We start from the raw sequence: 26,810 nt of genomic DNA, 5'->3' as shown, positions 1-26,810 counted from the left end.
CATTACAGCAGTTCCACTGGGCACATTTCAAAGTGCTGGTTTTTACCTATGAAGCCCCAAATGGCTTGGATCCAAGCTATCCAAAGGACTCTAAGAATAATTGCTGCTTTTAGCTTTTAATATTGTTTTATTTAATGATGTCAGCTGCCTTATGTACTTTTTAAAGAGAAAAGTGGAAGTAAAAATATTTCAAATGAATGAATGAATGAATACTCACTTGTGTTGACAGATGTATCATTCAGGGACTTTGCATATAGTGATATTTGAGTACAAATATCTGCAATAAGAGTTAAAGATGTTTATCTTTGGAGCTTCTGGACATGGTGCTGCAAAACCTAAAGTACCAGAAGAGCGTATGGGAATTGTGTAGCTGTAGGACATTGAACCATGCCCCTTTATGTCAGGATGAAATGGCAAGAAATAACAATAACAACAGCAACAGCAACAACAACAGCAGCAGCAGCAGCAATAATAATAATAATAATAATAATAATAATAATAATAATAATAATAATAATAATAATAATAATAATAATAATAATAATAATAATAATAATAATAATAATAATAATAATAATTTCAATGATTCCTTGCTCTAACTGTGCTGCAGATGTAAACGATTACAGCAAATTAAAGTAACCCAAAAAGGGGATGTTGTTCTGGCTATTAGACTTTTAAAGCTGTAGGACTGCATTCAGATTTTTATGCAGTCAGGCGAGCTTGAAAATGTTGTTATGTGCTGTCAAGTCGCCTTTGACTCATAGCTACCCCATGAATGAGTGCTCTCCAAAATGTCCTGTCCTTAGTTGCCCTGCTCAGCTGTTGCAGACTCAAGATCATGGCTCTTTTAGGGAGTTAGTTCATCTCATATTTGGTCTTCCTCTTTTCCTGCTGCCTTCTACCTTTCCCAGAACTATTGTCTTTTCTAGGGAATCCTGTCTTCTCATGATGTGCCCAATGTAGGACAGTCTCAGTTACAATATTATTGCTTCCAGAGATATACTAGTACAAACTTAATTTGATCTAGGATCCTCTTGTTTGTCTTTCTGGCAATCCAGGGTATGAGCAAAGCTCTCCTCCAGCACCATATTTCAAACAAATCATTCTTTTCCCTGACAGTTTTTTAACTGTCCACTTTTCACACCCATATATGGTGATCAGAAATACAAGAGTATGGATGTTCTTGGTCTTTGTCTCCAATGACACATCCCATACACTTGAAGATCTTTTCTAGTTTCTTCATTGGTGCCCTTCCTAGTTCCAGCCTCCTTCTGATTTATTTGAGAATAGTGTTATGAACAGAGATGGGGGTATTCGTATACGAGCATGAATATCCCCCCACAGGTGGAGATAACAAGGGTCCAGCCCCATGGGGCTGGATGGTCCACTCGTGATTCCGCTGCTGCTGTGACCACTACAGAGCCTTCCAATGGCTCTAGAGATCGTGTTTGGCTGGCAGGAGGTGGGATGACAAGCCTCTCTGCTACGTTGAAGAGTGGCTTGCTGAACATGATCTCCAGAGCCATTGGAAGACTCTGTGACAGTTGCTGCAGCAGCACAATCATGAGTGGACTGTCCGGCCCCATGGAGTCAGACCCTTGTTATCTCCACCTGTGGGGAGATATTCGTATACGAATACCCCCATCTCTAGTTATGAAATTAATGGTAGAACCGATTTTAAAATGACATACATTGCCTTCTACAAGGGATTGTTTCTGAGGATTACTGATTTTACAGTTATTCCTGCTGCTTTGATATTTTTCTTTTCTTTCAGAAGAGCAGCCGGTCTTTACGGAACTTCCTCAAGAGGTGTCTGAATCAATCCCAGAATATACTGCTGAAGAAGAACGAGAGGATAATAGATTATGGAGAACAGTTGTCATTGGAGACCAGGAACAGAGGATTGATATGAAAGTTATTGAACCTTATAAAAAGGTTATTTCTCATGGAGGTAGGGAAAAGATTCATTGTTGGACATTTGCAGTATGAAATAAAAACATTGTAAATATTCTTATGCCATGGGAATGAAACTCAGAATGAGCTTCTGTATGCAGAAAGAGGCCTAGATCTCAAAGGACATGTGTAAGGAATTTTACATGCCTAGTGAATTCTTTGTGTATAAAAGAAGTGTGTTCTGTAATTATAGCAACAATATGCTTGCCTTATGGAAGATATTGTCCTGTGATTAATTAAACATTTCTCTCCCATGCATGAAATGCTCAGTTTTCCAGATCCAAGATTCCTTGTCACAAACAAAAGGCGAGATTTGAAAAGAGAGAGAAATGAACTGTAGTGCATGCCTGGGGTTTAAATACAAGTTTGTACTCCATTAATTTCTTGCTCTCTGTGAGAGGAGTGCTCAGCCTTTCTCTGTAAACCTGACTACCTTTTAATATTTTTGTTCTTTTGTGCCCCATCTTGAAAAATCAAGAAGATACTCCTTTCATAAACAATAGAAAATATATTGGACAAAATCCATTTATTCCGAATCAGCTCCACCTGGGATACATGCTGAAGGGGAATAGTCTTTGTCCTTTATTACCATATTTTTCGCTCCATAAGACGCACCTTTCCATAAGACGCACCAGTTTTTTAGGAGAAGAAAACAGGAAAATATAATCTGTTTTCTTCGCTCAATAAGACGCACAGACTTTCCACCCCCCTGTTTTGTGGGGAAAAAGTGTGTCTTATGGTGTGAAAAATACGGTAGTTTGGAGTGGAGAGTAGACGAAGGGACTGCAGGAGAAAAAGAGCAAAAGAGTTGGTATTTGTCAAAACCTAGCTTTGCTAATTGTTTTGAGTGCTAGAGTGGATGTCCTGACATGTTTGGGCTATTACTAAAATTTTCTTGAGTCTGCAGATTATCATAACCAGTTTCCACGTATCTGAGACTAGAACAAACAGCAACCCGGCAAGCAAGAAGCTTGCAACTCTGATTTTAGCACTCAGTTAATGACCATAACAGACAGCATGAAATATAAATTTTGGTAGCTCATTAGAATTACTCTCCATTATGCATGACTAAAGAAATGCCACAATGCACACGATCATTTGGCTTATATAGGGTTGCTAGTTGGAAAGATTAAAGCGGTCCTGTGTAATTGTAGCACCACATCTGCCAAAACATATAGACTGTGCAAGGCTCAGAGCCAATTAAAAGGAAAGACCAATGACAGCACCATATGACAGCTATTGCATTGTGAGTCCTGGGGATTTTCTCATTTATATAACCAGAGAAAAACCCTTCCAGCTTTAGAGTGAGAGAACTTTTATTTTAAAAAGGGAAGAAAATATTATTTCTCTGTTGAATCTGTCCATTCTTTTGTTAAAATTATTTGTAGTTTCTTAATGAAATTCTTGTTTGAACACCAGTGAATAATGTGTGTAAAACAGTGCCTTGCTTGTGTGATTGTTGTATATTAGTGTAGGAATCATGTGTCTGGGTTCACCAAAATGATAAAGAAATTTGAGTTTCACAAAAGACACAGTCTCTAAATATGGCCCTTCATTTGTGCAGGCTCTCAGATGGCAGAGAAGGTGGGGCACAGAGCAGAGGGTGAAGCTTAGGCTTCAGTCCAATCTACTCAGACCCAGAACTTAAATATATTCATTTCAGGTTGTTACACTCACTACAACGCAGATGTTGTACAAATGAGGAAAGAGCTATCCTCTTTGGCATGTATCAGATTCTACCCTCTTTGGCATGTGACAGATTCTGTTCATGCTATAACTCTCTGTTTATGTCTGCCTTCACTTTATTCATTTATTTTGAAATATATATACCTCATTTTTCTCCTTAAGAGAATAAATAGTATTAAAACAAACTGTATTAAAAATGACAAAAGATATTGCAGTGTCTTGTTTGAATTAAATTTCAGTTTATTCACTTTCCTTCAGTACATTACTGAAATGAGACACCAGTTTAGAACCCAAACAGCTTCCTCAGATTGAGATGGAAAGGAGAGATAGACTTGGGTAAAATCTGCATACCGGTGACACCAAATCCCCAAATTCTGGACATTTACCAGCAATTTCATGTATATGTGAAACAGTATGGGGGCAAAGCAGAACACTGAGGGACACCATAGGCCAAATGCCAGAGTGTAGAACAGGAGTCCCTCAGCGCCACCTTCTGAGTTCACCTCTCTAGAAGGACCAGAGCCACTGGAAAACGGTGCTGCCAAGTCCCAACCTAATCAATAGTGACAAAAGCCACTGAGAAGTGCAGCCAAATCAACAATATATCCCTACACCCAGTTCCCAGAGTAGGTCATCCACCAAGGTGACCAAAGCAGTCTCTGCCATTTCCCCAAATTCTACAGTCAATATTTAAATAGAAATTCTGGTTTGCAATTTACTGTGTGTGACCTCACAGTAATAATGTGAGTTGAGTCTCTGGTATTTCCATTATGCAGATATTGAATAGAAGCTGAAGTTCACACAAACGGCGACTTTGTGCTGGGCTCAGCTAACATAAAGATACCATTCTTGAAAAATACCCTCTCCAGAAGGGTGTGCACTATTTTCTAAGGCTAGGACAAGTCACATAATGACAATGGCTTGAGAACAATGCTGACAATTCTATGGGCACCGAGTCACGTGTACGTACTGCCCATGTAGAGATGCTGGTTTACACCAGTGGTATTTACATAGGAACATGGTAGAGTTTCTCACAGGCTGAGACAATCCTTTGTTGTTTTCCCCAGAAATTGCCCCAAGATACTGCCCAGAAACTCAAGTGGGTATGGTGGAATCATAGGAGATAATATCTTCCATCAATTCAACTAGTTGCTTATGCAAAAGAGAGAGAACTTTTAGCTTTTGTTCTATCACTCCATCTACCTCCAAGATGGAAATTGATCAAGGTTTGCTAATCAAAGAATTATGGGAACAGCAAATGAGTGAGAAGATTTGGCAAACCTGGAATGGCCTGATATGCGTTGTTATCGATTCAGTTGTTAATTTCAACTAGAGTAACCGCACTAAATCAACGAGACTTCAATTTTGACATAACAAGTCACATTGAGTCTACTGTATTCGGAAATAAAAACTGGATTTAAGTCTGTTCTTCAATTTGGTCAGGAGTAACAAAGTGCCTTCTGTGAGCCATTCACCAGCATCAGTGGGATGCCAACATTGGTGTTACAACTAACAGCCTACTGGTGGTGGTAATAGCACCATAATTTATGACATATAGTGTTGATCTGATCTCTGAAATACTGACAATAGGAGTACAGGCCACAATTTTAATGGGAATTTACCTGCAGCTGCCCACCACTGCCACTAGGTAAGCTGATATCAGGAGAGAAGGGGGACTAGGTGATGCCATTCTAAGAGAAGGCTGATTTTGTTCCTGATTTTGCATACTCTTCTCAACAAAACAGGATTCTGAGCATGGTTTAAACTAATAGTTCATTTGTAATACCACATAGTTGTATTCTTTACAGAACTATGGGTTTTGTAGCTTTTCTTGGCCTCTTTGAAGATGACCTAGAATTTTGAGGGAGATTTAAGACAGCTGTTCATTTGCAATACTACAGAACTGTATTGCTTTAATAGTTGTAGATTTGGTGGCTTTTCTTGCCCTCTGAGAGTTGTGATGATGAAGGCATCTGGGACTGGTCAGTAGCAACCTGTACATTTCCTGAGTCTGTTAAGATTTCATATGTATCTGTATTCAGCATCTGTGAAGCCAGCTAGTTGTGTTCTTGCCTTGGTCCTGTTGAGAATCTTTTGTGAGACACAGAATGCCTTTTTTGTTTGCTCCACAGGATACTATGGTGATGGTCTAAACGCCATCATTGTGTTTGCAGCATGTTTTCTACCAGACAGCAGCCGAACCGATTACAACTATGTCATGGAAAACCTTTTCTTGTGAGTGATGGGAACAAAGCGCTGAAGTCTTATTTGTTAATACTTGTTACTGTGCAGTGATAAATAGCCATTGTTTAATTAGGAGATAGGTTCAGAGCTTAAAGGAGACATAAAGCCTCGGAAATAGTCGTTTTCATCATTTAATTCTTCTCAGTCAAGCATTTAAGTTTCTTTCCATGTACAATGATCTGTTCCTGGAGAGAAACCTAAAAACAGCCTACTAGTCAGCTTCATCTTCTACTGTGATTGTTCTCCAAGATGCATCACAATCTTGTGCTTCCTGTTTCCAGTCAAAACATGAGCAGCTACACATTTTAATATTTTATACCTCACTGCTAATAATAAAGGCGGTTTGCCTTACTGCTAGCACTTGAAGGTTTATTTATATATTTTGCTATACAATAACACACACACTAAACTAGTAAAAGCCATCTTCCAGTCTTTACCCCTTCAAATCCACTAAATACAAGGTTCAAATGAATTGGAATAAATGGGAGTTTTTAATCATGTACTTCTACCTCATCTGTGCAGCTCCTGCATCACAGTGACATTGGTGTGTTAAGAAATTGTGCCAATATTTCATTTATGATTGAGACAGGGTATTCCAACATAGGGAGATAGCCTGTTGAAAATTCTCAAATTGAAATATTGTCTCCAGTGCAAATCTGAGATGAAGGCTTTTTTTTTTTTTAAATGTGATTTATGAAATTTGGTTACAATTTACCATTGTGAATCTAAGCATACATATACACAAAGGAACGAGCTGGCTGCTTTGAAAGATGAAAAAATCCAGTGTTCCTGTTTTCAAGAGCCTATTAAAAGACAGCAGTTTTAAATGGGCATTTTATAAAATAGAATAACAATAACCAGTTTTGCAAATGCACAAATTCTCTCTAGGACTGATGAACAAACAACTCATGTGACTTCAAGATTTGTTTGCTTGTTTATTTGTTTTGCACTTTCTGGCTTAACATGAGAAAACAAAGCAGGTTGGGATTTGGAATGCTAGAATGACAATATGGAAGGAAACTTTATGGGATGATAATATGGGGAAATTGATTATGAGAGAAAAGTAACAATGTGGGGAAAAGCGATTCCCTTGTTCCCATTGTAATGTGTACCTTTGAGTCCTAGTATATTCCTTATGGAGCTTATACCCTTCCAGTTCTAATACTGTATAAACAAAATGTATATAGCAGGAAAGCTTCATTCGCATGGGTAGGCACTATTGTAGATCAAAGACAGGAAACACATTGGGTCTAGTCTGGATTTCCAGGCCATATTTCAGCCTTGTATCATGACTCAGGGTTCCTACAGTCACTTACTAGCTACCTACCAGTGTTTGTACAGTGTGTTCTCTGTCTTGAGTAGAATTTAGACAAATAACCTTTTTCAAATGCAATACCTTGCATTCACAAACAGCACGACCAGTAGCAATGCTGGCTAGGAATTTTGGGAGTTGTAAACAGAAACACTTACTTTCCTAAGTTCTAGTTTTGAAGAATAAAATTAGTATGGCACTTCCCTAAAAAGGGCTATACCAGTTTTGACCTGTGTCACAAAAAAACTTGGCGTGTGGTTGAAACAGCACTTGTGCAAGTGAAGCTCTGTTGCTTCCAGGTTAACTTTTATTACTTGCTATTAGTGCAAGTAATAAGGAAATTTTTCCTGATGTTTTTCCAACATCAGGAAAAAACTCTGATGTTGGGAAAGTGTGAGGGCAAGAGGAGAAGGGGACGACAGAGGATGAGATGGTTGGACAGCATCATCGAAACTACCAACATGAATTTGACCCAACTCCAGGAGGCAGTGGAAGACACAAGGGCCTGGTGTGCTCTGGTCCATGAGGTCACAAAGAGTCGGACATGACTTAAGGACTAAACAACCCATTAGTGCAAAAAGTGGCTTATAAAATATTATTTTGAATTGAAGTGAAAAAAATTGGCTTGAAATATTTCTTTTTCATGTCTCACTTATGCCCTTTCTCCCCAACAAGGTATGTAATAAGTACTTTGGAACTCATGGTTGCTGAAGACTATATGATTGTTTACTTGAATGGAGCAACACCAAGGAGAAGGATGCCCGGTTTGGGATGGATGAAAAGATGTTACCAGATGATTGACAGGCGGTGTGTCCATTTTCTTCCTTGACATATTACTTAAACGTCATTCCCCCTTTCTCCCCAGATATACTAACATCCCTTTCTGGTGTAGTTTTAAAGATTATGAAAATATTATGTGGATATATGCATGGCAGTGGATGCCCATGATCAGTACTTGATAGTCATTTTTCTTAAGCAATGTGTTTCATCTTGAAGACTTAAAATATCTCTTTTCAAATGCAGGTTAAGAAAGAATTTGAAATCCTTCATCATTGTCCATCCCTCTTGGTTTATAAGGACAATTCTAGCAGTGATACGGCCTTTTATAAGGTACTGGTTCCAAATCCAGAAAGTTTCAAGCTTGTCCATAGTCAGAGGCCTTTCTAAAGTATTTCTGTTGTGGACAAAAGGGAAACAAGACATTGGGAAGAGGTAAAGGGGGAATTGTTCAGAAGACCCAGTATGCATTAGGTATGTCACTACCTTTCAGCATCACCTCCCATGCTTTTTGCAACATGGGACAGAACCACCAACCTACATTACATGGTTTATATATAGCATGCTGAGACAACATGTGAAACCCTCTATACTGTACGTATATGTATCTAAGGTGATCCACAGGGAAGCTTATATGTGAAATGTATAAGTGGTTGATTTTAGTGTGTAATCCTATGCACATACTATACACAGTTAGTGGCAGGCAAGGCCCATTCACTAAGTGGAGTTTATTTTGGAAAAGAGGTCTATAAGACTGCATTGTCAGCTACTTAATATGGATAATGGAATGAACTATAAGAACTACCATGATATGTAATTTTCTTGGACAGCTGTACATATTTACTCCTTACCATATTTTTCTGTGTATAAGACGCCCCATGTATAAGGGATTTCTAATCCAAAATCAAGAAGTCTAAGTGAGGCTTAGCAAGTGTAGGGGAAAAAGGAAAAAAGTGCCACAGAATCACTTTGATCCCTGCATCCCGCTCCACTTGTTTTTGTTTTCGGCTTATTTCCGTGTATAATATGACTCTCATGTTTTGGTCTAAAGATTTTAGAGAGAAGTATAGTCTTATATACAGAAAAATACGGTAATTAACAAATGCTCCTTTTATATTCCAGCTCAAAATTCAGCAGTAAAATACACTATGTCAACAGTTTGGCAGAGCTCAGTGAACTAATTCCAATGGAATATGTAAATATCCCAGAAAGTATTGTCAAGTAAGTGAAAAAATAGTGAATTATGTATGTATGCGAAACTGAAGAATTATTACTTTTAGGCAAATTTCTATTATCTTTGCAAATCACATTTCCATGTTTAATTATTTTTAATATACTAAACAAAATACTTAAGATTCTGAAAAAATGAAAGAAAACTCTTACATGCAGGATTTTGAACGTGTCAATGTCTACATTAAAAACAATTAATAAATGTTCTAAAATGTAAATGCAGTGTTTAAAGTGTCCATTTGGGTTCTGATCATTTCAAGGATCCAGGAATTATTTGCAATTGATTGCAATAATCTCATTAGTACAGTCCATTCCCAAAACTAAAAATGAAAGACATTCAGGTTATTGGTTCTTACCAAATGTTGCACAGGGCTTACTGAAATAAAGTCACTTGGATTAAAAAAAAAAAACTTCCTTCATGGACAGAAGTGGTCCCTGTATCAACCAAAGGTTTATAAAGGTTTATGTTCCAGTGTATAATTTCTACTGGTGGTATGGGGCAGGAGGCAAATATCACTGATTCCCCCCCCCTGCTTTTTCCCCCTTGTTATCCTGCATTCCTTCTCTGAAAATCTGCTTGAAGTTAGGAGAGTCTCCAGAACAGTGGAGACCATACTAGGGTCTGCCTGAGGTAGGCAGAAATCAGCAAAAGACTGCCTCTCTGTGGGTAGGATCATTCTAGGAGGACCTCTGTTCAAGGAATGCTCTTGCCTGCAAAAAGGAACTGACCGTTTGTTTTTTGTTTTTTGTTTTAAATAATGGCGCCTTTGCCTTTGCCTTAGGATAACATATCAATACTAAGAAAGGTTTGTCCTGTCTTCCAGTGTTTATTTCCTCCATCATTGAAATAACAATGATGAAGTCATTTGTTAAGATAATTTGTTTATACAGGTTTGTTTGCACATTGTAAAGGTTTGGGCATACCTGTCTCAGAGTGCAGGTACAGACTGAGCTTCTCACGGTGTTTTAAAAGCATGCCTAAACCAACCATTTATATTTTGGGGTGTGCGGACAGGATCCCAGTCCAGAATATCCAGAATATCCAAATGCAGCTGCCCCCAGACTATAGAATGCTCTCCCGACTGAGATTCGTCTGGCGCCGACGCTGATGACATTTCGGCGCCAGGTCAAAACCTTCCTGTTCCAGAAGGCTTTTAATTGAAATAACATCAACTGTGGGTCCTGATGGCAATTTTTAGATTGTATTTTAATTGAGTTTTAATTGTTTTATCTTTTATTGTATTTTAATTGTTTTCAGTTGTGAGCCGCCCAGAGACCTTTGGGTGGAGTGGGTGGCATATAAGTTGAATAAATAAATAAATAAATAAATAAAATAAAATATACTGGTGACTCAGCCTTGCTAAAATAACCCTTTCAATTCCTGCTGCGGTTTACCAGAAAGACTGGTATTCTTCTTCAAAATAACAGTGTCTCTTTTCTGAATGCTATATATAAAAAATAATCTGGGATTTATGGTCCAGAAAAATAAATTTTCTAGCTCTGCTTCATTTTAATAACTTGACTTAAGAATAGTTTGGTTGCAAATTTTGATACAGAAGTGAATGTTTGAGATAAATATAGCTATTGAATATAATTTGATCTGTTGTGTTTCTGTCCTTCACCCAATCTTATCTCGTAAGGTATGATGAAAACAGGTCCTTTCAGAGAAGAGTAAGGTAATACTCTTGCTCTGTTACATTCTGCTGATGTTTGTTATAGAGGGAGGATGAATAATGACTTCTCCATTATTGAATCCCAACAGCTTGGGATGTTTGCTAGAAGATTGCAAAAATGCAATCTTCTAGCTCTGCAAAACGGCAAAAATACAATCTTCTAGCTCTGCAAAATGGCATTGAACCTAAGAGCTATTGAGATTGGTCTCATGTATAGTGGAAGTCCGCTAAACAGGAAAAATTCTTGATTGAGCCTGTTGTGTACTTGCCCACAACCATTTTAGTTAGTGCTCTTGTGGCTTTGTGCAGCATGCATGCTGCAGCTCCCTGCTAGCTTTGTAAGCCTGCCTCCAAATAAATAAAATCTGGGAAATGAGAAAGTGAGAGAAACAACACTTTGAGAACTGAAGATTGTTTGTTGGGAAGAGAAATTGAAAAGCATGTATATTGCTTTACTTTTGCTTGGCTTTTCCCCTGCTTCTCTCTTATGCTCTGCTTGCTTCTTTCTCTTTTCCTCACCCTGAAACATCAATAACTTTTACTCACACAGACTGGATGAAGAGCTGAGGGAAGCATCAGCAAAGTAAGACAGCATTCTGATAATGTAATCCTATACATATCTGCTCTGAAATATACCCTGTTGAATTGAGTGGGACGTATCCAGCTACACAGGCAGCTCATAGTCCAAGTGAGGGTGAGCATCACCATAAAACTGTGGAGGGATATTCCTTCCATCAACCGAAACCGAAAGCTGCCCTTGACTACCCAGTGAGCTCATATGAGATTGGAGGCTCAGTGAACAGTTTGCACATCTCATTCTTTCTGAGCTCTGTTCAATCATGATTGCTAGTGAAGAGACCATATTTTAGAGGCTGCATTTGTGCTTATCAGTTTGCATTCAGCTTTAATGCTCAAGAAATATAATACAGTTATTCATCTACTGAAAGCCTAGCCCTGGCATTTCATAGAGTGCCAGAGTGATTCCCTACATTATCAGAATCTGTAAAATCACTTCACTCTGTAGTTCCACTTAAATCTCTTAAGTGATTGATGACCACAACATAATATCCTATCCTAAATACACTGACCTAAAAATAGGTTTTATTGATTTCAGTGTAGTTTATTTTGTAATCAAATCAAATCTGCTGACAGCCTGAGAGGTTTTCTTTCTATTATCCATTGTATTGACTATTGACATAATTTACCCTTTTGAAAGAATTCATTGTTGACATTTATAAAAACAAACATGTTTGGAATGATTTACTTAGCTAAGTGAAACTCTGATGTAACACCTGGCAAATTGGCCAAAGATAAAGACTTTCTAGAAAACCAGATGATCTTGACAGATTTTAGTTCAGACTAGGACTAATAAAGATCGTTATGCTTCAATCAAAGAAAATAATTCCACTGATTTATTGGGCTTCCCTTTATTATGAGCAGGCATTTTATGCTCAGGAAGGATAAGGATGATTAGCATATGCTATTCGAAAGATCATAAGATGTGATGTTGAAGGACTGACTTGGTGTGCTTTGGCTGTCAATACAATTGTATGCGCTTTGGCAGTCCCATAATGTAGCCTTTGTTTCCTTGAAGTAATGATACTGTTACAGCAGCTGTGTAGACCAAAGTAGCCATTTATAAATGCATAAAAAAACTGCCAAAGGATTACCTTTTGAAACAACATTGAACTCTAGTATTCAGTTGAAAATAGGGACGTGGTGGCGCTGCGGGCTAAACCGCAGAAGCCTGTGCTGCAGGGTCAGAAGACCAAGCAGTCATAAGATCGAATCCACGTGACGGAGTGAGCGCCCGTCACTTGTCCCAGCTCCCGCCAACCTAGCGGTTCGAAAGCATGCAAATGCGAGTAGATTAATAGGGACCACCTCGGTGGGAAGGTAACAGCGTTCCGTGTCTAAGTCGCACTGGCCATGTGACCACGGAAGATTGTCTTCGGACAAAACGCTGGCTCTATGGCTTGGAAACGGGGATGAGCATCGCCCCCTAGAGTCGAACACGACTGGACAAAAATTGTCAAGGGGAACCTTTACCTTTACCTTTAGCTTTATTCAGTTGAAAAGGTGTGCCTGGAATGATTTGTATGAATTTAGCATTGTAAGAAAATCAAGTTCAGCTGCAATTCTGCCTGTTCATTGCAGTCCCAATACAACAGATGATAATTGCATATTATGTTTAAAAAAACTGTTATTTAAAAAGTTGGTTCTATTCTATCTAAACGTTTTACAATGGCATAATGGCGTGCCTGGTGTGCTCTGGTCCATGGGGTCACGAAGAGTCGGACACGACTTAATGACTAAACAACAACAGTCATCTGTCAGCTTTGCCGTCTGCTACACTCAGCAAGCCCCATTTCAAACTAATATTAAAAGTGTAGCTTTGTCTCATACCATCCCTCCTCATTGGTGAGGATGGCTAATTTTCATACAGCAGCCCTGGCATACACAAGAGGACATCAAATTTTAATGTACAGAATCTTTATATATGTAGCATATTTTCTGTTGGATCCCAAAAATGAACATTTAAAAATATCCTTGCCTTGTTGACTGATCCTGTTGCCTAGTCATGCAAAATTAAATCCCTTTCATTAGAGGTAGGTTTTCCTTGAGGTGACTGGAGGGTTAATATATTTAAAACAGCTCACAGTTTCATAAATTTTTATGACATCATCTTTAAGACTTATGCTTTCGTTTATTTATTTAAAGCATTTGTCTATTAGCTTTCTGTCCAGCAAGGCTCTCAAAGTGATTTGCAATAGAGTACAAATATTAAAAACAGATTAAAACATTATTTAATAGCAGAACCAAATATCCTCTAAAGGTCAGTTTTGTAAATCAATCAATCAATCAATCAATCAATCAATCAATCAATCAATCAATCAATCAATCAATCAATCAATCAATATAATAATAATAATAATAATAATAATAATAATAATAATAATAATAATAATAATAATAATAATAATAATAATAATAATAATAATAATAATAATAATAATAATAATAATAATAATAATAATAATAATAAAACCCACTGTCCTGAAGAAGGCCAAAGGGTCTTCAGAACAATGCAACATTAGCTGCCTGCTGGAAGCTCACCAGAAATGGAGCCAACCTGAATTCCTTCTGAGTGATATAGATAGATTAGTGATTCCAGAGAAACAGTCTGTGGCTGCAAATAGTAAAGTTTCTTGTAGTATCTTTAACAAGTAACAAGTTGATTGTGGCACATCCTGTGCAAGCCTGGGAGGAAGAGAGGTGCATCATCATCATCATCATCATCATCATCATCATCATGAATTCCTGTATCCGATGTATTAAATTTGACTCTCTAAAGCTTTTCCCACTATACAGTTGCTATTGTTTCCCAAAGCTCTTCCCCCACCCCCCAAAACAGGAGAGAAGGGAAAAATATTTACTGCATTTCATTTTCCCTTGCCTTCAGAGCGAGCTGTCTTTCAAATGAGCCAGAAACAACTTCAGTCCAGCAGGAGTAAGAAATTACTATTAATGATGCCATTATATAGGAGCATTATTAATTCATGATCATGTAGTGCAAGAGACATTGATGAGTTGGGTACACTCCAGATAGTCTCTTTCAGATCCAAATTCTTATATGACTCATTTTAGGCTGCTGGTCTTTTTCAAGAAAAGCTAGCTTTTTCAGTGCAGTTGTCTAAATTGCTATAAAAATGTTGTTGTGCACATGTTAGTAGTACATGCTGCCTGAATATAAGGAAGATTCCCTAACATGAGGCTACTGAAATAAATGTTTTGCTCTGTAATAGTTAACTATAAGGGACATGAGATTTATAACCAGAAATCCTGTTGAATGGCATAGTAAGTTGCAACTAAAATAGGCCCATTGAATCAATGGTGACAAATCCCCACTGATTCAGTGAGCTCACTCTAGTTGTGAGTTACTACACATAGCAACAGGATAGAACAGCTATAGTTTTGCACTGATGGATGTTGTTGTTATAAACTTCTGGAGTTTACCCAGCCTTCTTTCTGTTTGGCCTTTCACTATTTTATATCTTTGCCTTTCATCCAGCTGTACTTTTATTTGTCTCTGTTTTGTGGCATGAATAGTAAATAGAAAATGTTTTTTATCAATAAGCAGAAGTATTTTGCATGTTCTGCGTTTTATGCTGTAATTTAGAAAACAAATATAAGAGAAATCTATACTAATCTTGAGGCTGGCTTCAGCACTAAGATTCAGATGTTCTACAGTATTATTTTAGAGCAAATGTAAGAATTCAGTGTTATACCAGCAGTGGGGACTTTCTCTGCTCCTCATGATATTTGGACTGCAACTTCCATCATCTCTGATGTCAGGCATGGTGATGTAGGCTGTTGGAAGTTGTAATCTGATACCTGGAGGGCCAAAATTTCTACCTTTGGTAAACACTTTTGTGGCTATAAACTCTAAAACAATTATCGTGATTATATAGTCTTTTTCTATAGCCATATATCTTCAGTTGCAACAAACTTGCTATGATATGCTAGGTGTTGTGTATCTATGATGTGACCAAATACATTTACATTTGTGTTGCTACTACAAATACCATCAGAGCCCTAATGTTGTAGACCTCTGTTTGCATGTGTCATTGCTGTATGATCATGTGTACTTTGTTTTAGTTGGAATACTGATATTTGGCTCCAAACACAGCAGTATCCTCATCTGCTGGCATGGTAGAGTGATACCTTAAGAAAAGGGGAAAGGGAAAGGACACATGCTAATGATTACAGAAAATTGTCATAAGCTGTCTGAAGTAGTTCTGCTTTTAAAGCTAAGAATGTCTGGGCCTGGATAGCAGCTGGATGGAATACTGCTTGGGACCTCTGTCTATGCATGGTGAACTGTATTCTTTAGAGAAAATTCTGAATACATGTTAATAGTAAATATCCATTCTACTAAATGCTTTTCTTTTCTTTTTCCCTTTAAGCATTGACATGAAGCTGAAAGGCGATTCCTAATTCTCTTGGCAAATTGAAGGAGAGAAGTTTTGTCTGTCTGATGTGCCTGGGCTTGAGGATGGAGACAATTTTGGATTCCCGGCTGGACACACTCCCACAGGATCTTCTTGTGCACAGCTCTCATTCATTTCCACAAGAACTGTTTGTCCAAGAAATATTCCTGTTACATTGCGATCTTTGTCCTCTGATCACTCAGTACAATTCAGAGCTTTCTGAAGTGAAAAGGGAGTGGCACCCACAGTGGCCATATAAACTACAACATGGGAGATCTTTCTTTGTATATTCTTAGCTTCAGGAGTATTATCTGCAATAAGGAAATATATTTCATGATGCAGTTTTCCATTCCAGATTATTTTGCCATCCATGTGCCTCGCTCATGATTTTCCCCCCAGTTTGATTTGTTGTTCCATTTTTGTCTTCTATGTATTATCATAATTGTGCCTAGCTAAACCAGTGAAGTCGACTTCTGTACATCAGTGTTAAAATTCTTCTCACACACCTCAGTCCAGTGGCTCTAGTGCAGAATCAAAGGGTTCTAATGTGACACAAGGAAGGACTCGGATCCCTGCTTTCTTTTCTCTGCGAGTGTATAAATGCTGAATATTTCTTCAAGAGAAATTGAGGCAACTCTCCCCGGGGCCTTATATGTGCTTTAGTATTCACAGATACTGGTTTGACAGCATTAGCAATAATTCCAGTCTTTTGTTACCAAAAATTCCTTCCAGTGGTCCATTGGCAATGTCACAAATTATTGCCATCCCATGGAAATATAATTTCAAGTAGACTAAAGTATAAATCAGTGATATTTGATGCCATTATGACTAACCCATTGTGATGGTGAGGAATGTAGCGTAGAGTTCTGCAGTTGTCATTTTCTCAATTCAGACCATTCATATTCACAATGAATAATTGTTTTATTTTTATTAATAATTTGTTTTATAGAGAGAGTGTCCAGTCAGCATTTAAGTGGATTGATATCCTTGGCAGTCTAATGTCTAAACCACCACTGTTGGGCATGAGAAGACATTATTCCAAGTTAAACATTATTTTTGTTCTGTGGCAGCCATTTTTATGTGGGTAAAAGTAAAAAGATTTACAAACACACTCCACCCCACACACTTATCTGTAATTACATCCTGGACTACAGAATTATTCACTTTTTTTCAAAAAACTCAGCGGAAGCCACTAAGGCCTAACTATTGCCACATCTACATAACTGCAACATTTTAAACCCAGATCATTGCCAAGGTTTCTTCTTCTAGATCTGATATTGAAGTATGTGATTGAAGGAGTACATGTGGCATTTGCTTCTCTGTGTGTGTGTGTGTGTGTGTGTGTGTGTGATTGAGAGAGAGGAGAGAGGGAGAGAGAATCAGTGATGGGGAACATTTGGGCCACCAAATGTCCTGGCCTTTAGCTCCCTGGTCAGCATGGCTCTTTATAATGGATTATGGATGTTGTACCCCAACACAATTGGAAAACTAAAGTTTTCCTATATGTGATATGGTTTGAATAAAAGTTTCTATTGTTCTGAATGAATTTTCCCCAGTGTATAAAATTCCTGACAGAGAAAGAAGACTGGTTCTAAACCAACAGATGAGATAGGTTGAATTTTTAATAGAAGATTGAATGGCATTTTGTGGATTGTTGGAATGTTGGGGTTCTTGCCCCCCTTTTTGCTGCATAACTATGGTAACTGCTCTTAGGCAGATCTTAACGCAGGGGAAGACAAACCATAGGCCACTTGTGCCCCCAACAGCCACAACTATGCTCCATCAGCACTCTTGGGCACCCACCAAAATACTATTTTAAAAAGAAAAGTTCTATAAGTCCCCTTATTCTTTCTAGGGTTGTAGAAATTTAAAAATTGGTCACTGCAAGGCATAAGGGGATGTTTTCAATTGAAAAAAAATTAATAAGAAGAAAAGTGCTTGAGGAGGGCTGTGGGCTCTGGGAGCAAGTGTAGCCCTCCAAGGTAACGGATTGGGCATATGTGGCCCTTGGATGTCTGTGAATTGCCTATTCATGCCTTAAAGCAAACCTTGAACACTATAGTCTAGTTCCTGTCTACTTCTGGTGAATTACCTTTTGCTTTTCCTTATGTTAAGTAGTATATGCCATGCAGCCACACCCTGAAGTCAAGGTTTCTGCTTCTTTTAATCCCTTTTGTAGTTCTAGCCCAACTTCCCCTACATTAATGCATTTGACAGACAGAAAAATCAGCAAATGGAATGCGTATCTGCTCATTTGTCTTGCCCCACCCCATATTTCAAGTGGGAAGATTGGCTTTTAAAAACATTAGAACACAGCATGACAATCTAGACCAGTGTTTTCCAATCTGGGGTTTGTGACCCTCTTGTTTTCAGAGGTGGGGTGGGAGTCACCTTATATGTGTTGTAGTCCTTGATAAATAATTTCTCACTTGACCTTTCAAAGTGAGATATTAAAGTCAGTGTGTATGTATGTATGTATATGTATGAGAAGGGCATTTGGGGGAGAAAGAAGCCTCTATTTTTTGAGAAGCGATGAATTTACCAAATTAAAAATGCCTTTTTATGTAAACATGACAGGGGAGGGTTCAGGCGACTGGCTATTATAATCTGCGGAGAGTGGCACCTTAAGCCACTGATCTAGACCCTTGATATGATGGGAAGGGTTGATCAACCAGTGAATTTCATGGCTGTTTTGGGCTGTAGACTGGAAACAGCCTTCCTCAGATTAATCCTAAAGTGATGACAGCACAGGCAAGTTGTAACCAGAAATAAGGAGCACCCCTCCTAAAGGGGTGAGCCCCCCATCTCTCGATGGCAGCATGTAGCTGAAACATACTACTTGACCTTTTCCAGAAGGTTCACCATCCACGTTATCAGTTGGTATAATAATAATAGTGTGCTGTCATGCTAATTCTAATTTATGGTGACCCTTTTCAGGGTTTTCCAGGTAGAGAATACTCAGAAATGGTTTACCATTCCCTGTGCGGCTTACCCAATGCTACATAGGCTGGGTTTTCTCCTTGGAGGCATAGTGGGGAGTTGAATTTCCAGCCTCTGGCTCAGCAGCTCAGTATCTGAAACCACTGAGCTATCCAGCCCGCATATCAGAGCCTTAATCTTGGCAGAAAAATTAGGAATTGAAACCATGTTTTATAAATTCTAGAGAACAAAATCCAGTTTTTGAAACTATTTGTTTGCTTTTGCTTTTCTCCAGTGGAAAAAATGCTAAAATATGGACACTTTTCGGTTGTCATCTGATTTGCTGATCTATTTATTATCAGAGCAAATGTTTTCCAAAGATGTCCTTAAAGTTTAAGGGAAATGCTAAAAGTTAAAGATGTACCACCACATATCTTCTCTTTGTTTTGTGTCAGTTTTTGATAATCTAAGCATGAAATTCTGTGAATAATGCATGTCCATAAAATGCCAGTCCTGTGAATTACTGAGCACTAATTCCTATGTATGGGTGAACACTATACTAATATTTGAAATTTCACATAGTTTTGAGATATTTGAGAATTGGAATATATCTCCTCCAGATGCTGTTGTGTAGTAATCAGACATTAACAGTATTTGAGTTACTTTGCACAAAACTGGCTTTATTCAGAGAGAGCTATTTTCCCTGATAGGTATATATTTGTGCACTGATTATACTGGTATTTTTCCCAATGTCCAGATGATACATGGCCTAAATTAGTAACAAAGAATGAAAGAAACAAAAAACATGGCTCTCTATATTTTTAATAACTGCCTCCTATAAATATTTTGCCGTTGTTTTACTTTGTACCAGGGGAATATTTTAGTGGCAAGAACGTCACATACAGGAAGCTTTCCATTTAATGCTATTAAAACAGTAAGCAAACAAACAAAAATCTTGCAGGGAAGATCACCTTCAAAGTACTTTTTCAAGATTTTTGAATTTCTCAATATGCCATTCCTGTTTGTGGCAGATCAGGCTGATTTGCCACAAACAAGAGGAAAACCTTGATATACATCTTTTGCTCTTATCCCATATACAGTTAGTCATTCATAAGTATCTTTGAAACATTTTGATAAGGAAACAGACACTTTGATTATCTATAATATTAACCAGTGGTTATCCTGTCACAATATCTTTGTATCACAAAGTTATTGGCCAGAATCCCACTGGTTGCATGCCTGGTCATGCGCCAGATTGCACAACTGAGATGCACAGCTGCATCTCATCAATTTGCTGCAAGTTAAGCAAACCTTACATGAAAATTAATAGGATTCTGGCCATAAACAGGAAAAAGAACCTTGTTCTACCTCCAATATTATAATGTGATTTAGCCCAGTCAGTAATTAGAGCACAGTGCTCCTTGAACACAGTTTGCTTCCTGTACAGGTTCTGTTTTGAAATACTGAGGAGGATTTGTTATTTTTACAGAATTGTGAGAGAATAGTGCAGGATTCCCCCTATCAAGATGATATGGTACCTACAGTACAATGTCTTGCTCATTTGCCTCCAGCAGTCACTAATCAGCTCATGGCAAAGCTCTGGCTGCAAAACCATCCTTCCTTCCATTCAGCGAAGGTGGTGGCAGTACACATAGAGTTTTGTTTTGCTCGAAACAATTTCTTGAAATTACTGGTCACAAGAACTTGATATGTGCATTGGAGCATACAGTACATGAGTACTGGACGGAGGGTGATAAGTACATGGTGCTTGTTGTGTGTACTGAAATTGCACTTTGGGGCTTAATGCTAACTACACTGTACCATCAGTTGACAATATTATCTATATTGTTGAGCTAATGAATCTGACAGCATTGCTAAGCTGTACTGAATTCTTACCATCTAAAAATGTTAAGTTTTGTGTTTTGGGTAATCTTGTTTGAACATTTAAATCATATTTAAATATGAAAATGTACTGTTCAGAGCTTGGAAACTTTCTGGATTCATTGGTCTATGTGTGAGAGGAGTTTAAAAAAACCAAAATTACTCTTCAGCGCTCTGGTGCTTTGTGAGCATTTTGGCCACAAGCCAACTAAAAGTTCTATTCCACTGAAGGTTCAGCTTTGGTTGACAACTGCCCAGTTAAAAAGTTGTACACTTTTCAGCCTTTATTAGCAATTCAGTCTGCTGACCTCAACATGTGGATTCCAATAACTAAGAATAAACCTTAACTGCAAATTGTTACAGCAGACTGCTCTTAAGGACACAGATACAGGTGACAGTATAAATACAGACAACTCTACTTCTGAACAGTTTGTGAGGCCGGAATATACAATTCCCAGTATGGAAATGGTTCTTCAAGTGTTATGACTTCAGCACTGTTGCACCTCAAACTGGTGCATGTTTACTTTGAGGTAAATTCCTCTTAAGAACTTAAATTGGACTTACGTCCTCATAAGTGTGCTTAGGGTTGCAATTTACTACCCATCCTATGCAGTTAGCTGCCTCTCAGATATTATTTCAGTGGACTAAACCACCCCAAATTTGTGTAAGATTAGGTTACACATATCATAACTGTATCATCACTGGCACATGTGATATCAAACAAATGATTCCCCCTTTCCAAGCATTTAAATTATAGTAAACTTTCTGCATTTCAAGTGTCAAATGCAGAAGGTGGGAATAATATGTAAGATGCTATCTCAGTAAAATAGGGTCTGAAATATGATGGTGTTCTAGGGTACAAAGAAGAAAGTGATTCTTTGCTTATTAATATACTAAAATTTTTAATGTCTAGGTATATGTATCAGATTATATTATCTTCTAGCAAAGTTCAGCAAAAAAAAAATTGTTTAGAAAGAAATAATACTTGCACATATTCTGTTACGTATAGGTTGGGGTCTGAACTTTGCTTGCCATTACCAGGAGGGTTCCTTCCATGTACTGAAGGCTTCCTATCTAGTACAAGATCCTGCTGGCAGAAGAGAGGGGTAATTTTTCTCAGTTTCCTCCTACCTTTACAAGCTGCCATGCAGTTGAAGGTCCTTCAGTCCTTCAGGTGATGGCAAAGAGGCACAAGCAGAACTAGTAGATGCTGCCTCCTATTCTTCCGTCAGCGGGATCATCCCTGGAATAGAGCTCCACTCAGGAGATGTTATCATGGGCAGGATCAAGACCTGGATCTATTTCATATAATGTGTTTTTCTCTCATGTAACATATCTACATGCTTATAATCAAGTATTAGGGCCTTTCCAGACTATAACTTTTTTTTTTAAAAAAGATTAATTTTTGTCACTGTAAGGGATTCAGATACACTTAGAAAGAATCTAGTACAGCTTAAACGTAACTGAAGAAAATACATTCTTCCTCTTTGCTTTGTGTATACCAAGTACAACTATGAATTTTTACAATTTAAACAGTGGTGATATATAAGGAACCTGTTGGCTAATGCTTTTGGCATTAATGGCAAGAAGCAACATAAATCCCTCATTATTTTTGTGTATATGTATCTAAATAAGCTATTTAAATATATCAGACATAACATAGCCAGAATTAAGGACATTATTTTAGTAAAAATGTAATAGACGTGGTTTGACATATCAGTCATTGTGGGGAGAGAGAATCTATCATGGTTGTTCCACCACATCAACATTCTTGGTGGGTCATTGTGGCCAGGGTGGAGATCAGTCATTTTATTCGGCTATGAGAGCTCCAGGACTGGTATAAGTCTAGCCCAATTTCATGGATAGTTCAAAGAACCAAAAGATCTTAGGATCCTGAGCACCTAGACTCTCCCCCAGCACAGTCCCAAAATCCATATGTCTGGCCAGCACCAGTGGTGCAGCAACATCAGAGTAGATTTCCATTGTCACTGCAGAGGGCCTTCTGCTAGCCAGACATGCACCATCAACTCAGCAAAGAAAGTAAGGTTATGGCTTCCTCAACCAGAGAGGAAAACTATTAAAAAATAATAGGACACAGAAGTGCTTTACTTTGGTTGAGTTGTATTCTTATACTGTATATTTTAGAGTTTCTGTGCTCCTCCCCTTGAATCATGGAAGATTGCTGCCATCCATGCAGAAGTCCTGGAGGAGATGGTTCACCACTGGCACTGGAATGGGTCTAGAATGGCTTGCACCTGCAGAAGCTCTTCTACACAACTATTAATGGTGCAGGAATGGTGCATCCTCTTTTTCATGCAACCACCCGATTTGGGTCTGGTACTAATTATACTACTAATAATAAAATGTGGTTTCCCCTAACATCTGGAAAGGCTCTAAAGCATTATTTATTTTGTTTGGTTCTGCTCAGTAGGCTGTGTAGATTAAGCAATACAGTATGTAACACTGCTATATGTACAATACATATGTATAAGTCAGAAATAAATAATCACATGCCATCAATTTGATTCTTTCCAGGGTATTCTAGTTACAGAGTATCAGAGGTGGTTTACCAACCCCTTCTTTTATGGATACTCTGGTACTGTGTAGCTTGTGCAAGACTACATAAACTGGCTTTTCTCCCAGGAGGCACAGTGAGAACTGAATTTGTGACTTGAGGTACTCACTGAGCTGTCCAGCCAGCAGAAATACAAAAACTGCACTCAATAATAATAATGTTCAGCATAATGCAGGTCAACTCTGTTTTATCCTAACTTATTACACAAGTTGTACAAACTACAAGTGAACACAAAAACAAATTTTCTAAAACCTAAGTATAGGTGTGTGTATCACCACTAAGCAACCCAATGCAGTACAGATTTTCGAATGTCTAAGCCTATTGAAGTGATATAGGATACAGATGTACAAGTTACTCTGAAACAGAAGTTTCCTTTTCAAAAATCATTGTACGGCAGGAAGATATATGTGGTAAAAATATGTCTAGTTCTTGGAGATGCTCTATTTCTGGGTTAGACTGTATAATATAATATATATAATATAATTTATTGTCATTGTAAGTATATACACAGTATACCCATACAACGAAATTCACAGACACCCAGAGACCAGACACATGCACACACATAACATTCCCCAAACACTCCCCACCCACTAGAAGTCCCCCACTAAAAATACAAACATCTACACCTCAGGCCAAGTAACACAGTCCAACTAATTACAGTGGTGCCTCGCACAACGAGCGCCTCGTAGAGCGATGAATTCGCTCTACGAGGACGCTTTTGCGATCGCTATTGCGATCGCACAGCGATGGCCCCAATGGGCAAAAATCGCAGAGCGAAGGTTGGTAAGCGGTTCGCTTACCGACCTTCGCTTTGCAACCTGCCGATCAGCTGTTCCGCGGCTTCAAAATGGCCGCCGGAACAGCCGCAAGGGCCGGGTGCAGCGTTTTCGCGCCCTTGGTAAGCAAGGGGAGGGCGCGAAAACGCTGCCGGAACAGCCGAAATGGCTGCGCGCAGCGTTTTCGCGCTCTCCCCTTGCTTACCAAGGGCGCGAAAATGCTGCGCCCGGGCCTTTCGGCTGTTCCGGTGGCCATTTTGAAGCCGCGGAACAGCTGATCGCAGGCATTTTCGTGCCCTCGTTCAGCGAGGGGAGGGCGCGAAAATGGCTGCCGGACCCCAGAAGCATCGCTGAACGGTGAGTTTTCAGCCGATTTGGAACGCATTAAACATCGTTTAATGCCGATTTGGAACGCATTAAACATCGTTCCAATGGGCTTTCCCATCCCGCTCAGCGATGTTTCACACAGCAAGGGTTAATCCGGGACGGATTAACCTCGCTGTGCGAGGCACCACTGTATTCACTGCTGGTGGTCTTTAAGCTCATTATTAATTGCAATTATAGCTCTAGGATAAAAACTATTTAGAAAACATGTGGTCCGAGTCTTAATTGTTCTATATCTTCTGCCAGATGGTAACAGTTCAAAAAAGTTATAAGCAGGATGGGAAGAGTCTCTCAGGATGCTGTGTGACTTCCTCAGACAGCGGGATGTGAAGATGTCATCCAGGGTTGGTAGCTGGAGCCCAATGATATTCTGGGCAATTTTAATGGTTCTCTGTAGAGCTTTTTTGTCCGCTACAGAGCTACTCCCAAACCATGCCAGAATGCCATAGGTTAGGACACTCTCAATGGTGCTACGATAGTAGGACAGAAGTAAATGCTGTGATACATTTAACTTCCCGAGCATTCTCAGGAAATACAGCCTCTTCTGTGCCTTCTTTATTAGCACGTTGGCATTTATAGTCCATGAGAGGTCCTCTGAGATGTAAGTACCCAGAAATTTAAAATTACCAACTCTCTCCACTTCCTCACCGTTTATGTACAGTGGTAAATGTACATTTCTCTTCCTCCTAAAATCAATTATTTTTTTTTTGATGTTAAGTGTGAGATGATTTTCTTTACACCATAGTATCAATCTTTGTACTTCCTTTCTATAAGCAGACTCATTGTTCTTATTTATGAGTCCCACCACTGTTGTATCATCCGCAAATTTAATAATTGCATTGCTGTTATATAGTGGGGTGCAATCATGTGTGTACAGGGAATAGAGGAAGGGACTTAGCACGCAGCCCTGGTGAGCTCCTGTACTTAGTACCAGGGTAGAAGAATGGTGGGATCCCATCCTTACTGACTGTGGCCTATCTGTCAGAAAATCCTTTATCCACATGCAGATCTCCTGAGGTAATCCCAGGTTGATCATTTTTAAAAACAACCTATTTGGTAGAATGGTATTAAAAGCAGAGCTATAATCCACAAACAACAGCCTCGCGTAAGTTCCCTGTTGTTCTAAGTGGCTCAATACAGTATGGAGTACAATGGACACAGCATCAACAGTAGATCTATTTCTCCTGTATGCAAATTGCCATGGATCCAAAGAAGGTGGAAGACTAGCCTTAATGTAATCCAGCACCAATCTCTCAAAACATTTCATAATAACAGATGTTAAAGCTGCAAGAGGAAGTTAAACTACATGGCCTTCAAAGATCCCTTGTCTGTGATTCTACATTTCTACTGTGGAGTTTTAGGACCAGGCAATTCATTTATAGAGAGCACATAATTAAAAACTGAAAATCTAGTAGTGTTTCAGAGACATGATTCAGGTGGGTATTTCTGACTGAGCAGTCATACTTGGAAATGAAGTCTAGGTGGATCTCTCAGAGACCAATCAATCAGAAAACAAAGAGGCAAGGCTCTGTTTGAATTGCAAAATCTGGAAAGAACAATTGGTTAGTGCTGGATAGACAACCCAGAAAAGTCCCTTCCATTCACTCAAACTACAGACAGCATACAAGGTTTTAAATACTACTCTAACAACATGTCCTGCATCAGCATAACCCCCTTTGCTGGTGTGCCTTGATAATCTGCAAGCCCAACTGCTGTGCTAACTAAGACAAGTCCGCAGAAGAGCCAAGAAAATGGGTAGGATTGAAAGAGAAGGCGAGTTCTGTGAGAGCTACTGTGCCAGCACAAAGTTAGGCCAAAGTGAAGGTAGTCCTAAGTAATTTCCAGCATCTCTAGGCTAGGGAGCATTTGGAGTAACACAGTTACACCTGGCTTCCTGTCAGCTCAGCCAGCCTTCAGCCTGCACCCTTATTCTGCAATCATGGCTATATCTATTATGGCACATTTTTCTTACAAGCTTCATTTGGCTGATGATTCACTACCATTGTCTTGTATTTGGTACATGAGAATGGGAGAGGAGGACCCAAGAGAGGCTTAGAAGCTCATGAATTATGCTAGGTTTATGTTTCCTGTTCTCAAGGAAGTTGAGGTCTGGGCAGTCACCTACAAGAAAGACTTGATTGCCTCAAGATTAATTAGTTGCTTAGAAAAAAAAGCACTTTGGGATCTCTCTCTCTCTCTCTCTGTATTCATGGCAAAAAGCCTTTGATATTCCTTTGACTGTTCACAAATATTAACAGTGCAGGCACCTTATCCTCCTTAGTAGATGGTTAATTAATAAATGGTTCAGCATTTGTCTTAATATAACTTGGCAGTGCATTTATGTCTCAGGCAAAGATCTTCCGTACCACTTCTATCTGACTTTTTAAAACTAAAGACAACAATTGG

The 26,810-nt window shown here is 38.7% G+C and overlaps 1 protein-coding gene across 9 annotated transcripts in view; it reads left to right on the top strand.

The window, feature by feature from the left end:
- The window catches only part of PRUNE2 (prune homolog 2 with BCH domain), a 140,999-nt gene extending 117,817 nt beyond the window's left edge, over positions 1-23,182 (top strand). For 2 of the 9 annotated variants that reach the window (XM_072992232.2, XM_072992233.2), the window contains 8 exons: positions 1,775-1,951; positions 5,772-5,874; positions 7,871-8,002; positions 8,219-8,305; positions 9,095-9,193; positions 11,426-11,458; positions 14,339-14,386; positions 15,843-23,182. In XM_072992232.2, the coding sequence (XP_072848333.2) occupies positions 1,775-1,951; positions 5,772-5,874; positions 7,871-8,002; positions 8,219-8,305; positions 9,095-9,193; positions 11,426-11,458; positions 14,339-14,386; positions 15,843-15,873 (710 nt within the window). In that variant the 3' untranslated portion in view covers positions 15,874-23,182. Of the gene's footprint in view, positions 1-1,774; positions 1,952-5,771; positions 5,875-7,870; positions 8,003-8,218; positions 8,306-9,094; positions 9,194-10,842; positions 10,987-11,425; positions 11,459-14,338; positions 14,387-15,842 lie in introns of those variants that run through there. The other 7 variants (XM_078385090.1, XM_078385094.1, XM_078385095.1 and 4 more) reach the window with 6 other exon arrangements.
- The last annotated feature ends 3,628 nt before the right edge of the window (positions 23,183-26,810 follow it).

This window comes from Pogona vitticeps, chromosome 2, assembly GCF_051106095.1.
Source record: "Pogona vitticeps strain Pit_001003342236 chromosome 2, PviZW2.1, whole genome shotgun sequence".
NCBI lineage: Eukaryota > Metazoa > Chordata > Lepidosauria > Squamata > Agamidae > Pogona > Pogona vitticeps.
Note: the sequence above shows the minus strand (reverse complement) of the source record. Positions and strands in the feature narration are given on the sequence as shown.